The 12,798-nt window shown below is 42.1% G+C and overlaps 1 protein-coding gene across 1 annotated transcript; it reads right to left on the bottom strand.

Moving 5' to 3' along the window:
- Nucleotides 1-2,559: 2,559 nt before the first annotated feature.
- cs (citrate synthase) lies at nucleotides 2,560-12,337 on the bottom strand. The gene is made up of 11 exons (XM_031845377.1): nucleotides 12,159-12,337; nucleotides 9,567-9,620; nucleotides 9,194-9,301; nucleotides 8,003-8,068; nucleotides 7,473-7,604; nucleotides 6,642-6,830; nucleotides 6,353-6,552; nucleotides 5,597-5,726; nucleotides 5,161-5,262; nucleotides 4,639-4,848; nucleotides 2,560-4,539 (listed from the first exon to the last, which is right to left on the bottom strand). Exons 1-11 carry the CDS (start codon nucleotides 12,207-12,209, stop codon nucleotides 4,369-4,371), a joined length of 1,413 nt encoding a protein of 470 aa, XP_031701237.1. The 5' UTR covers nucleotides 12,210-12,337; the 3' UTR covers nucleotides 2,560-4,368.
- Between the last annotated feature and the right edge of the window lie 461 nt (nucleotides 12,338-12,798).

The following is a 12,798-nucleotide window of genomic DNA, read 5'->3' as shown; positions in this document are numbered from 1 at the left end:
CCCCCCCCCCCCCCCCCAGCGCCACATAGACATCCTGGCATACTCTAGTAGAGCGTTACGTTGGAGTTCCTGCCTCAACACACTCTAGTTTATCTCATCTGTGTGTTGAGTCTGTCCACTTAAAGGATGCTTGTTTATCAGAAGGAACCCACCTTTGCTCTCGCTTCCATGGCAGTTACACGCTGCATTTGTGTACACGAAACAGTAAATCATTGCAACGACATGATGGTAGACTGGACTATTATTTCAAAAGAAAAACACAGTGACACTGAACAAAACCGCCTTTTTTATTTTTTAGAAAAGGGCACAGACGTTTGCTCTGGACGGGGATCAAGTTTTGTCATTCACTGTGATCTATTCCACACCGACACGATATCGAATCAGTGTTCACTCTTTAGTTAGCTTCAGCTGCTCGTACCGTACGAGGAGAGCGTAATCTTTGCCTCTACTTTTACCATTCACATTCATTATCTAAGTATATTGTTTGACATATAGTACGTATCCTGGTGCAAAATGATAATTCATTTCATCCTTTTTTAATTTATTCATTAGAATTTGCTTATTGTTTTATTGGGGTTCACATTAATGCGCCATGTTGGGGCGTTGAGTGTTGTCGCTGTATGTTGGGACAATATTATTGAAGTGCAACATTTCTTCATTGGTCCGCTGTGCCCTTGAGGTTTGGGACATTTTGCTTTAACTTGGATGTTGATGTGCTGTGAGAATTGTGTTTTTGGACATTGAGACTTGTCCTGCCACTTTTAATAATGTCTTATTTTACAGCCCCAGAACATTGACAGGGGGGCGGGGGTCTTAACTCTGCACCAACAAGAGCACCTTATAAACTGGAGAGTACTGTGAAATACTGCAAATGGGGTTACAAATCTAGATCTTACATCTTTTCCAGGTCATCACTAAATGATCATAGCCATTCTTTTGATGAGCTGAGTTATATAACTGCCGGGTTAACATCAATATGTAAAACATGCTGTAAACGTTTCTCTGCTTTTTGTATTTTACAGTTCACAGGTCGTCACAGGAGGGTGTTACAGTTCTATTGTGTACATTGTTGCTTTAAAATATACTCTAGGGCTGCAGAATAAAACATTATCAATCATTGATCACTGTCTATGGGTTTCATGCTTATTTTCTGGGAAGTTCAGCTTTTAAAAATATACATGATGATGCATTGATCTAACCAACAGAGGCAAAGATAGTGTTTATGGGTTTCATTATTCGTGCGTGACTTATCTTTCATGTATGAGCAGCCCATGGCTTTATTCCACGATAAAGGGCTCATTGATTGTATATCTGCCATTTTTAAGAGTTGACTGTGTTCAAGTAGCAAAATGTCAACAGAAGAAGTCTGTGACCTTCCTCATAACAGGCAGAACGTTACATCACATGCGCCAAGTCTTGTACCCAAAGAAAACGGTATTTTCAAAGCTGCGTTTTGTCCTCAATGCTGACGTTTTATGTTCTGTGTTGGTAATGGACAGTTAATCAATGCATGAAGAATGTTAACTAAATCAAAATCATTCTGTGAATCGCTGACTTAAAAAATAAATCAGTCCAACTTTTAAAGATTGTAAAATGCTACTTTGAGTGTTGTATCTTTATGAATTAATATAGACAGTCTATTTAATGCCATATTAGAATTCTATTAATGCATGGCGCTTATGTCAGTAATGTTGCATCTTGTAAGAATGCATTTGAACTCTAAGTTTGTCTTTTTGCTAGACATTTTATTTTCAGTATGTTGCCGAAAGATTGAATTTCTTGCCAAGTTTTATTTTTGTAGTTGCCAAAACATCCAAATATAAATCAGAGTATAATATGATCACCTCAGCTCTCCCCAGTAACAGTAATTGTGTGACTGACCATTGGTCTAACAGTAGCAGTCCAGTATGTATATAAGGATGGAGTTGCTACAATAGAATATATTACCATTTTGCATACTCTTAAGCATGCACTTCTCTTCTGTTGCAAACTTAAGTGCATCCTTGTAAATACTGTGTGTATTTCAGAGCTTTATTTAAATAAAAAAAGGTGCAATTTGTTCCTGTGTGCAGTTTTATTTTTAATTTTTAGAGTCAAAGCACTGCTGAACTTTACCACCACAAACAGTATGTGTGCAGTGTCAAAAGGCAGCTGACCGGCACGAGAAACCAGAGCAGGGTGATGGTATTTGGGACAGTTATTAATAACAGCAAATAGTAGAGCTCGGTGTTCGGCGCTATCTTCCTTCTCAATCATGTCAATTGTATTTATTATATAAAACGCAGGCCTAAACAAACTTCTCTGGTCAGGAAGTTTCCAAAATGTTATTGTCTGATGCTGCATGGCTCAGCAGGAGTGACGTAAAGTTTACAGAGTAAAATGCACCGTCTACCTTATATTTAGACATGATGGGCACGACCCTGCCCTCACTCTTCAGTGGTTGTGTATGCAGATCAGTTAGAAATATCACATAATTGGAATCGTCTCCTTAAAGTGAGGGGAAAGGACTTATTTTACAGGCTCCTTTTCTATACTTTAAAAAAAATGAGAAACCCCAAAAATGTTAATAAAAACCTTTATTCTTTTTCTCATTTTTTTGTTAGGTTTTCCTCAAGTTTAACTTGCCCTTTTGATACATCCAACCCCAATCCCAAAGTGTTTCTCTGATGAATCCACCTGCACCGAATGCTCCCAGTTATCATGTACAACTGTTCCTCTACGATCAAAATAACCACGTCTCTTGAACACCCCACAAGGAAAAACACAAACACGCCTGATAAAAGCCAGAAGGAAGGTGGTAGCAGAGCAGAGATCCAAACAGAGTGAATTACTGACTCATACGGCAAGAAAAAAAAAAAAAAAAGGATGCAAGAATTTAAACTACACAAAAATGGAGTGTTGACAAACCCAGCACTTAAGAGCAAGCTTGAAACATTCAAGTGAAACACCTGAAAAACAGCACCGGCTAAGCCCACAGAGCAAGGCAAGAAATCGTGTATATACAAGATAGCTGCGGGTTGTCTTTTTGTTCGTTGTCAGAATGTCACAGTGAGGCTGGACAATACATTGTTGGTAAACTACGGTAATCATTGTGGTCATTACAAGCAAGTGATCGCACAGAGCTCATACATTCAAGCTATACATATTATACCCCTATGTACACAAAGTATAAATAAAACTACAAAATGAGAACCCAAAGATTATAGTTTTACACATTTTCAACACCAAAAAAACTCTGTAAAAGGGACACAATCAACCTGGGGGGGGGGGTCCTCTACTACTACAAATTAGGAAATCCGATCAAGCAAGTGCTCATTTTGGTTGATGTTTAAAGCGCTCTCTTGTGGGGATAAAGTCACAAACATACACTCAAATAAGACCGGACTTACACAAATACAAACCCCCCCGATCTCACTTTATTGTATTCAAGCTTGCTCTTAAGGATTTACTACAGGCTGCCGATTACAACACCCTTTGTCTTTACTGTGACTGTACATTCTGCATCCTCCACCAGTCAGGAGAGCAGAGAACCATTACAAAACAGGAAGAAGAAGAATTTCTATATAGACAAGTCAGTTATTTTGATCATAGAGGCAATGCAGGTCATCATAAAAAAGAAAAAAAGGGAAACCACAAGTTGGAGAAAAGGGAGGGACCAACGATTTAAAGGGGCAGTATCTTTGAACCGATTTTCATGATTTTTGAATATCTATCTTGAACAGCTGGTTAATTTTATTGGTGAGGACCGTAATTGTAAGCTGGAGTGTTCATAAATGGGAGTGAAACACATGGATAGACTGGGAGGGACAACGTCTGGGAACGTTGCATAGAAGAATCTAAGCGGGGAGCCTTAATTGGAGGGAAAGGGTCTTATGCTTCTGGATATCCTCTAAAACAAAATTGGCATTAGCCAAAAAAAAGGAAAAGGTTGAGTCACGCATTTAACTTTAGATCTTTAAACAAATACAAAGGAAGCGTTTATTTACTTCCACAATTCCCTTTGGATGCCACTGCCTAGTCATAGTCCAGACCCGGTGCCCAGTGACAAACACACAGGCGCTGCACAGGGGATGCTAGCAGACTTATAACGGTACATAGTTTGAGCCTACTATAGGTTACATTTATGTGTCTGAAGTGTTGGAGACCTTACGGGAAAACTTGTCTTTTTAAACTAAATGCACTCAAACAAATAGTGTGACGGTTAAAAAAAAGGCCCTTCTTTTGTGAAATGACATTAAAAGCGTACTGTCTCTTTGAATCCCTGGGGTTGGAAATGACAGGAGGTCAAACACTTATGTCTGCCTTTTGATGTTCCCACCTCCTCCCCACCCTTCACACTAACCCCCCAGCTCTTCTCCAGGTGGTTCTTCAGCCGGACTTGGCTCCCACCAGTGTCATCAGTCCGTCTGTGCTCATGGACTTGGGGCGCTCCAAGGGGAAGCCCAGGGCTCTACTCCACACCATCTGAGCCAGCACGCCGAGGGCTCGGGACACGCCGAACAGCACGGTGTAGTAGTTCATCTCCGTCATTCCGTAGTACTGCAGACGGAGGAGAGAGCGAGAGAGAGTCAGGCCTGTCGGGGGTCTGCAGTTGCCGCCACAGGATGACAGGTGCGTGATCTACTGCATGTCTCTTACCTGCAGCAGCACTCCACTGTGGGCGTCCACATTGGGCCAGGGGTTCTTGGCCTTGCCCTGCTCCAGGAGCACGTTGGGCACGATCTTGTACAGCTGGGCCACCATCTTGAACATGGGGTCATTGGGCAAGTGCTTCAGGGCGAACTCGCGCTGACAGGTGTAACGTGGGTCGGTCTTCCTCAGGACAGCGTGACCATAGCCTGGCACAACCTACGAAGAGAGACGACAACACTTTCCTCAACTTCTGAACTGTGCAACTCCTTCTGCTGCATGTGATATTTGCACAGCCTTTAGAACAGTTATTATTATTACGAGTGTTAAAGCCAGGGTTGGTATTCTTCTATATATTGGCCTATAATAATCGTCAGTAAAATTTTATTTCACATTTTGATAGTTAAACTGTGTAATTAATCCGCGGTTCACATGCGTGCCGAACCGAGAGGGGGGGATCCGTACTGATTGTGGATCAACAACAGTACATTACAACACCTCTAGAGTCTGTAGAGGAACTGGTGTCTTTACCCTTCCAGACTTCAGAGTGTTCCAGATGTAATCCCTCATCTTCTCATCAGACACCTCTCCGCCCAACTCCTTCTGCAGGGCAGTCAGCCACGCCAGTACCTCCTGTGAGATGCAGAATATAATAAACAGTCATTATACACAATAAACATGAATTCTTAATAACAGAATGCACACAATTTAGACTTTTCCATGATATTATATGAGCTTGTGCTGCATTTCAGTAAGAAATACCACATCAGGGAAATGCTTCTCTTATAATAATACTAAAGATATGTTCAAGTGTCCCAGTAAGACATGAAAACCACGAAACCAAAGCAGCAAAATGTCCCCTGTGAAAGAAATGCCAACTGGGAGACGAGATAAACACAGCCTTCAGCAGAACTGCATTTTGTGAACGTGAAAACAGAGTGAAAACAATTGTTTGCTTAGTACAAACCTGATTAGCGAGGCCATGCAGAGGACCGGCCAGACCGTTCATGGCAGCGCTGAAGGAAAGGTAGGGGTCAGACAGCGCACTGCCCACCAGGTGGCTGGTATGTGCACTGACATTTCCTCCTTCGTGGTCACTGGAACGTTACAAAACAAATATACACATTCAAATTAACAAAAATGTACATCAAAACAAAAAACAAGTCACAATTTGTCTGAGATTAAACTGACATCCACTACATTTCAACACTGAGTGGCAAACTGTTTGCGATCAAATCACTGATTTTAACGAAAGAGTGCCGATTGTTCTGCTTGGTAGATAGGTTTGATGCCTAATATAACTACAGGTTGTGTAAAACAGTATCACCCAGTATTTATTACTTAGATAACAGTAGAAGTTGCACCACACAAACTTTGACTGACAGGCCCATGCACGGCATGGCTGAACAAGACCAGTGTAACCTTGATGTAAGGCGCCTTGAGATAAACTGAACAACGTTTAATGGTCTAAATTTAGATGTTTTACAGCGTAGCTCTAGAGATGACAGGCTTTAGCGATACGAGGGTTTACTCGAGTCCAATAACACTCATTACTTTAGTATCAAATGTTATTTAAGTAGAATATTAGACAGGTATTTCAGTTGCTTGCTTTACGAAAGCATTATCCAGCCCAAGCTGCTGTATTGCCCCCCTATACTCCTCCAACAAAAACCTAGAAAATCAAAGCTAGCTTATAATGTGACAGGTACGCTTGAAGTTGCACCTGTGGATGGTGAGGTAGAGCCTCATCAGCTCAGTGAACTGGGCATCGCTGTAGCCCAGCATGTTGGTGAAGTTGTGGGACCAGTCCAGGTTCGAGTCGATGGCTCCGATGCTGCTGCCTTCGCGGTACAGGTTGCGGTAGATCTTGGCGGCAATGCAGGGCAGCTTGGAGATCAAGTCCATGGAGTCTTCATAGGCAAACTAAGAGAACCAACACAGAAGGGATGTGCTAAAGTAAACAGCAAACAAGCCACCACACCGGTTTGAGAAGAGATTTCCTGTAAACTCACCTCCCAGTACTTGGACTTGTGGACGCCCTCAGAGTACGCCCGGGCAAAGCTGCTCTCGCTGTTCAGAGCTGTGATGGCGGCACTGAACTGAGACATGGGGTGCAGGTTTGTGGGGAAATTATCCAACATGGTGACGACGTGAGAGGGGAGGGCTGCTCTCTTCGCCCACTCTTTGGACACCCAGCTCACCTGGAGGAACAGGAGCACGCAATATAGTTCACTCTCTCTGCTTTTTCAACGTCGAGATAAGATAACAATGTGTGCAACATGCACATGTGCATGAATTAAATTGTAACGTCAACCACAGCGCCAATGAAGCGGTGCAGTGTTTGTTTTACAAGTAGAAGGAAAACAGTTTGTTTGGGAGAAACTAACTTATCCTGCAGATGCATTAAAAAGAACAGAATATCAAACAACAAAGGGGTTAAGAGGTAAAAGGTGAAGGCTTATCAGTCAGGTTACCCTCTCTTCAAAGACATCGCTGGCAGCAATAAAATGCCTATTTAGGAAAGGTAATGAAAGTGTCGTGTTCCCCAGTTTTAAAACAATCCTGAGTATATACGAGATGATTTTCTGGAGTCATACATAATTGACAAAGTCGTTTAGGCAAGGCAACAGTAATCATGTTGGCACTCACATTATACCAAGTTACTCTTTGAACTGATAGAACATCGGTCACCTTCATCTAATATTCATGATTCTGCAGGAATATGTAGTTTCGAAAATGCTGAAACATTGGATGGATGGAGCAAATGAACAGCTGCAAAGTCCTCCCTCATTAGAACTCGGGCACGTTTATCTTTGATGGTCCAGCGCTCGCCTGCCACTCACCTGCTCCTCAGTGGGCACTTGTCCCGTGACCAGCAGCCAGAAGAGGCCCTCAGGCAGCGGCTCTGCACCTTCTGGAGCTTTAGGCAGCAGCTGCTGGCACTCTGGAATGCTGTAGCCCCGGAAACGGATGCCCTGTGCATCAATGGAGAGAGAGAAATAAATAAATGATCCTGAAACGCACGATCAAGTGAGTGATGACAAGCTGCCAACATGAGCTCTAACTCTACCATAGAATATGTTATTCCATGTGGTGGCCTGTTAAAAAGATAGGGCTGGTAATCTTCCTCAAAAATCTTTTTTTTTTTTCGTTAAAATTCTAATTACATCCCGGCAGCAATCAATGAATCAAATGCTCCGACAGCCATTTTTAAAATCCAGGGTACTGTAGTTTTTCACAGTTGACAAACCAAGCCTTTAACAAGATATATGGCTCTGCCTTTGAAAGCTCTCAGCTTAATTAAAAAAAGAAATCATGATAAGAGCCGTTGGGGCAGGCTAATCTCCAAAAACACAAGAGTATTCAAACTGACCTCATCAGGATCCAACACGGAGGTCTCGTACACCAGACCCTTCATGCCCCTCATACCTCCATAGACCTGTGGATGAAAACAAGCATGTTAGTGGCATTACATTTTAAAAACCGTCTTGTTATCACCGTATATTGGTGTATCAAGCCAAACAAACGAGTGTAAGGAGAATATAGAGCCTATTTGTCAGATGCCTGACTGGACCTCAAATTCAAAAGGATTGCTGTGAAGCATCGATTCACTTAAATCAATGTATGTTATAACAACACTTTCTCTGAACTGGAGAATCAGTATATTTACTTAAGTACCTCCCTTAACTGGTTTGGACATGGATGTATTTCATCACGAGCGTAATATGCAGTTAAGATAATCAGTGGCAAATGTACTTTTTTTTTAAAATCAGTGTGGGGTAAGGGTAATAATCGAAGAGATTTACACACCAACGACAGTTTGTTACCTAAGTTTTAGTCATTTTCTCACTCTTACATGGCCGTTAAATTAAACCAAAAATATCAAACGGATGACTCACAATGTTGGATGACACATTACGCTACTACAACAGCAGTGGTGCAGAAATGACAACATGGGGACAATGAAGAAACATTTTTGAGTGACTACTGCTTAAAGAAACACGTTCCGCTTGTGGATGTCCTGCTTTGGTCACGACCAAAAGAAAACAGGACATGGAGCCGCCTTGACAAAGCGCTCCGGGATGCTTTGACTATCGGTCCGTGCGGCTGTGATAAACCGTGTCCAATTTGGAGAGCTTTCAGAGCACCACATTGTTAGGTCTCCATCTAACATACGTCCACTCTAATGATGATTGAGTTTCGTTTTTGCTGCATCTTGTTTTAAAGGAGGCATGCATGCTTTGACCGGGTGCAGTCATTCTTGCGACGTACCGACGCGCTGTACAAATGGACGTATTTTGGAAATGTATAAGTATAGCTTCATACTGTGAACTCTGAGGGAGATGACCGTTCAGTGATACCTGACACAGTAAATGAGGCTGTGCGGGCCTAGACGGATTAGGTGACGCCAACATGCCCTCGTCTAATCCACATCATTGAAGATGGCCTCGATGCTCCGTCCTTCATTGACATAGTGGATCAGAAGAATCTTGGCTTTGTCGTTCTCAAGTTTATTCTGATCCCTCGACACATTTAACCGTCGAACACCTCAAGAGTCACTCACCATGTCAACAGAAACCTGTCCTATGTTGGTTTTGCCATACTGTTGTTTAAAGTTCTTGACCCTGGTCTGTTCTTTGGGGATGAGGTCTGCCAGAACATCCTTCAGATTCTGTAAAAAACACAACGTTCAATCAGTCAAGTCGTGTAACGAACATCTTATCTTCAAATAAAACACATTCCTCCGATGTGAACTGGGGTTAATCAAACAGACTTCATGTTTACATTTTAGTAAAATAATATCTGTAGATCCACAAAGGTCAGTGTGTTCCATCAATACTCAAGAGAACACAAACAAGTGTCTTACACTACACTATGATAACCAGGTTAGAATATGAAGCAAGCAGACTACCCTGCAGTGAACATAGTGTACTTACTGTTGTTGTTGTTGCGCTGGCATTTCTGGCAGCCACAAGGAAGGAGGTGGCATTCTGCGGAGCGGACAACAAAATAAAAGGACTTTGAGTACTAGTAGGACAATCACAAATCCTAATTTAAAAAAAGTAGGAGCCACAGCAGCATCTCTAGGCTCCTAACACTCCTCACACATGAACCTAGACAACCTTACAGCAGCTCAAGTCATAAGACATATTTTCAGACCACATAGAGAACTACAGTTCGTTTTTGTTGATGGTCCTCCAGTGAACCACATCTATGAACTAAATAAACATTTTCTAGTTCTTCAATTTATTTAGATTATTTACGACTGCAGTGCATGCTTGGCGTTAACGCTACCGATTAAACATGGTAGGGTCTAAATTATAAATCCTCAATTCATTCAGATTAACGGAGATGAGGTGAATAGGCAGATTAATACAAACAGCTGCAACGAGTAAGTGCTGGTGAGGACTACTCTTTCACATCCCTCCCATGATGCATAGGGGATGACCCTGATCACACAACTATTGCTCTACTTCTATCAAACATCACAATGTGTGTCATTAAATAAAACCCAAATGCCACACAATCGGGGCATTTCAATAGACTACCACACATACTAACATTCTGCACTGTGACTAACAAAAAAAAAAAAGAGAAACAAGCAAGGTCAATAAAGACAATTTATGAGCAAATTTTTCCATGAGTAAGATAAGTCCGGAAACACACAGTGTTTTCCCATCTAGCTGAGCATTAAGGATGGGTCGGCGTACATTTGCCAACACGAGCTATGTGACAGAAAAAAAAATGACTCATTACACAGAGATCAAACATTTTCTCAATTCTTAAGCCTTGGACTGTTGCTGGAACAAGACTCTGGGATGTACAAGGGATTTAAAAAAAACAAAAAAAAAAAACTACTGGCCCTGTTTCTGAAAGTGTTTGGAGGCTGGTAATCTCATTGAAAGCTCAGTGGTGAGAAGTTGAGCTTGCTGCTGCTCACCACTGAAACAAGACTCCTCTGTCAGCATGTCAGAATTATCAATGGGGAAAAGGGGGAGGAGCCTGAGCCTCTGGGACTGGGCACAGCTGGCTCTGCTCACAATGGGATCCCCTCCTTGTAACCACAACTAGTAAAGGACCAACAAAAAGTAGGCTCTTGAGTCACACACTACAAAGCTGAGAGAGAGAGAGATTATGTAACAGCTCAGGGCCTTAAATTTAGAGCAGCAGTTTCACTCAGTCACTCCCACCGTCCTGTCCACCGTCCTGTCTGGGAGAAAGGTTAGAGCAACTACACTGCTCAGAAGGGTATAGGAGTCAACCCAGAGGTTGTGACTTTAAGTTCTCTTTGGTAAACAAAACTGAACATAAAACCTGGTTGAAGATACTTTGTTGATAGTAAGCAAAAACACAAAACTGGAATCACCTGAGGCAAGAAACCACATTGACACCACCATTCATGCTGCTCAGAGCATGAATCACATGACTTTTTATCATAAATAGTTCAGAAACCAAACATTTTATGGCCAAGAATAAAATGCCGCTACACAAAAGATCACTAATAAAACTTCTGAGCAAAGATTACAGCTGATAAGAGAGAAAGGGTGAGTGTTTTATCACAGTTATATCTACATATTGCTAATTACAAGACTGGTAACAGTGACAGGATTAACCCCCCAGTACAAGGAAGGACACCATTTTATCGCTGAATACTTGCTTTGGGGGGGCTGTAGTGTCATTCGACCAGTGTCAGCAATCTAGGCGATTCTAAGCAATCTAAGAGAGGTCAGTGGAGTAAAACACTAGATTTCAGTCACTGGAAGGTTACAGTCAGCACGTGGGGGCAACTACCTTTAATCAATGATTGGAAGTGTTTCAGAGGGCTGGCCTGAGCATGCAAAGCCTTGTGGTAACATCATGACATACCACGTTAGTTATTAAAGCAATATTTTAGTCACACGATAAAATATACACTGAGATTATACACTTAAAAACTGACGTTGGATGTCTGAATCCAGAATAAAACGTTGTTCCCACAGTGCTGTGGAACTTCTACATCATCAAATAATGTGACGTTAGATAATTGGCTGAAATATTAACCTGAAGGTCGACCGGGGGTTGTGTTAGACGAAGTTTAATCCGTGTCTGTAGCCGATCAATAATAACCGCTATTTACTTATAACAAAATAAACGGTACGTGCTTAGTCGTGCCCATTTAACACGGTGTAAATCACTAACGTCTGGTTAAAGAAACATGTCCAGATAGGCGGTGACGATACCAGGCCAGCACAAGCAGCACGTTAGCCAACAAGAGTTCACAAGCGGTACAACGTAAACGTTATCATTACAGCATCCAGATACAAAAACACCAATGAATTGAGGATACTCCTAAAAGCCGTTACACTGTTTTCACAATTATTAGCCAAGGTCTTTGTAAACAGCATTTCACAATGTGGTTGGCTAAGCTAGCTAATGATAGCTAGCTTGTCATTACCTCGCTAGCCCGCTAAACTACGGTTAGCTTCTGTAGATAGCATCAACAACTTTGACTTCTAAAGTGGCATTACGGCCGTTTCCAGTCCTCTTACCTTTGAATTGAGCAGTTTAGGTGCTAACCTACTGACAGTCAGAAAAGACATTGTGTCTGTGTTAGTCTGTTATTTCCAATTGTCCTTTAAAACTAAGGAAGCCCCTGCCAGTGCACCACGGAGCCGGTTGAAGGTGCCCCTCCAGAAAGCAGAAGGTGGTAGGGAGATTCAGGCCCGTAGTAGCAGCGACGTTGATTGGACGATGGGCTGGATCAGGCACAACAGCGTAAAGGGATTTGATTGGCTAGGGGGCAGTTGGGTTTACGCTGATTGGATAACGTATCTTCCCTCCGTTCTGTGACGATAGCTGCAGATCAGGGTCTGTTCGAGAACCAGGTATTTTTTAGTCTCTCCACTTATCTATCCAGTTGAGGAAAAAATAGCGCGATACTGAATACAGTTAATGAAGCACCCGTTGCAACGGCCCTTAACCTGGATAATGTGACAAGGATTCTCCTCCAGACTCACTTTCATTCATCAAGTTTGAGTAGTACCAGTGCTACGTATGTACAGGTGCAACCAGAGGGCATCCAATACAATGGACTCTGCGCTTTACCCCTGGAAATATGGTATCAAGATCAATGAGGAACTTTAAGCTGAAGATATGTGGTTGCCTGAATTTAATTATAGGAGAAATGTT

This window comes from Anarrhichthys ocellatus, unplaced genomic scaffold (genome assembly GCF_004355925.1).
Source record: "Anarrhichthys ocellatus isolate YVR2014 unplaced genomic scaffold, GSC_Weel_1.0 scaffold5, whole genome shotgun sequence".
NCBI classification, from domain to species: Eukaryota; Metazoa; Chordata; class Actinopteri; order Perciformes; family Anarhichadidae; genus Anarrhichthys; species Anarrhichthys ocellatus.
Note: the sequence above shows the minus strand (reverse complement) of the source record. Positions and strands in the feature narration are given on the sequence as shown.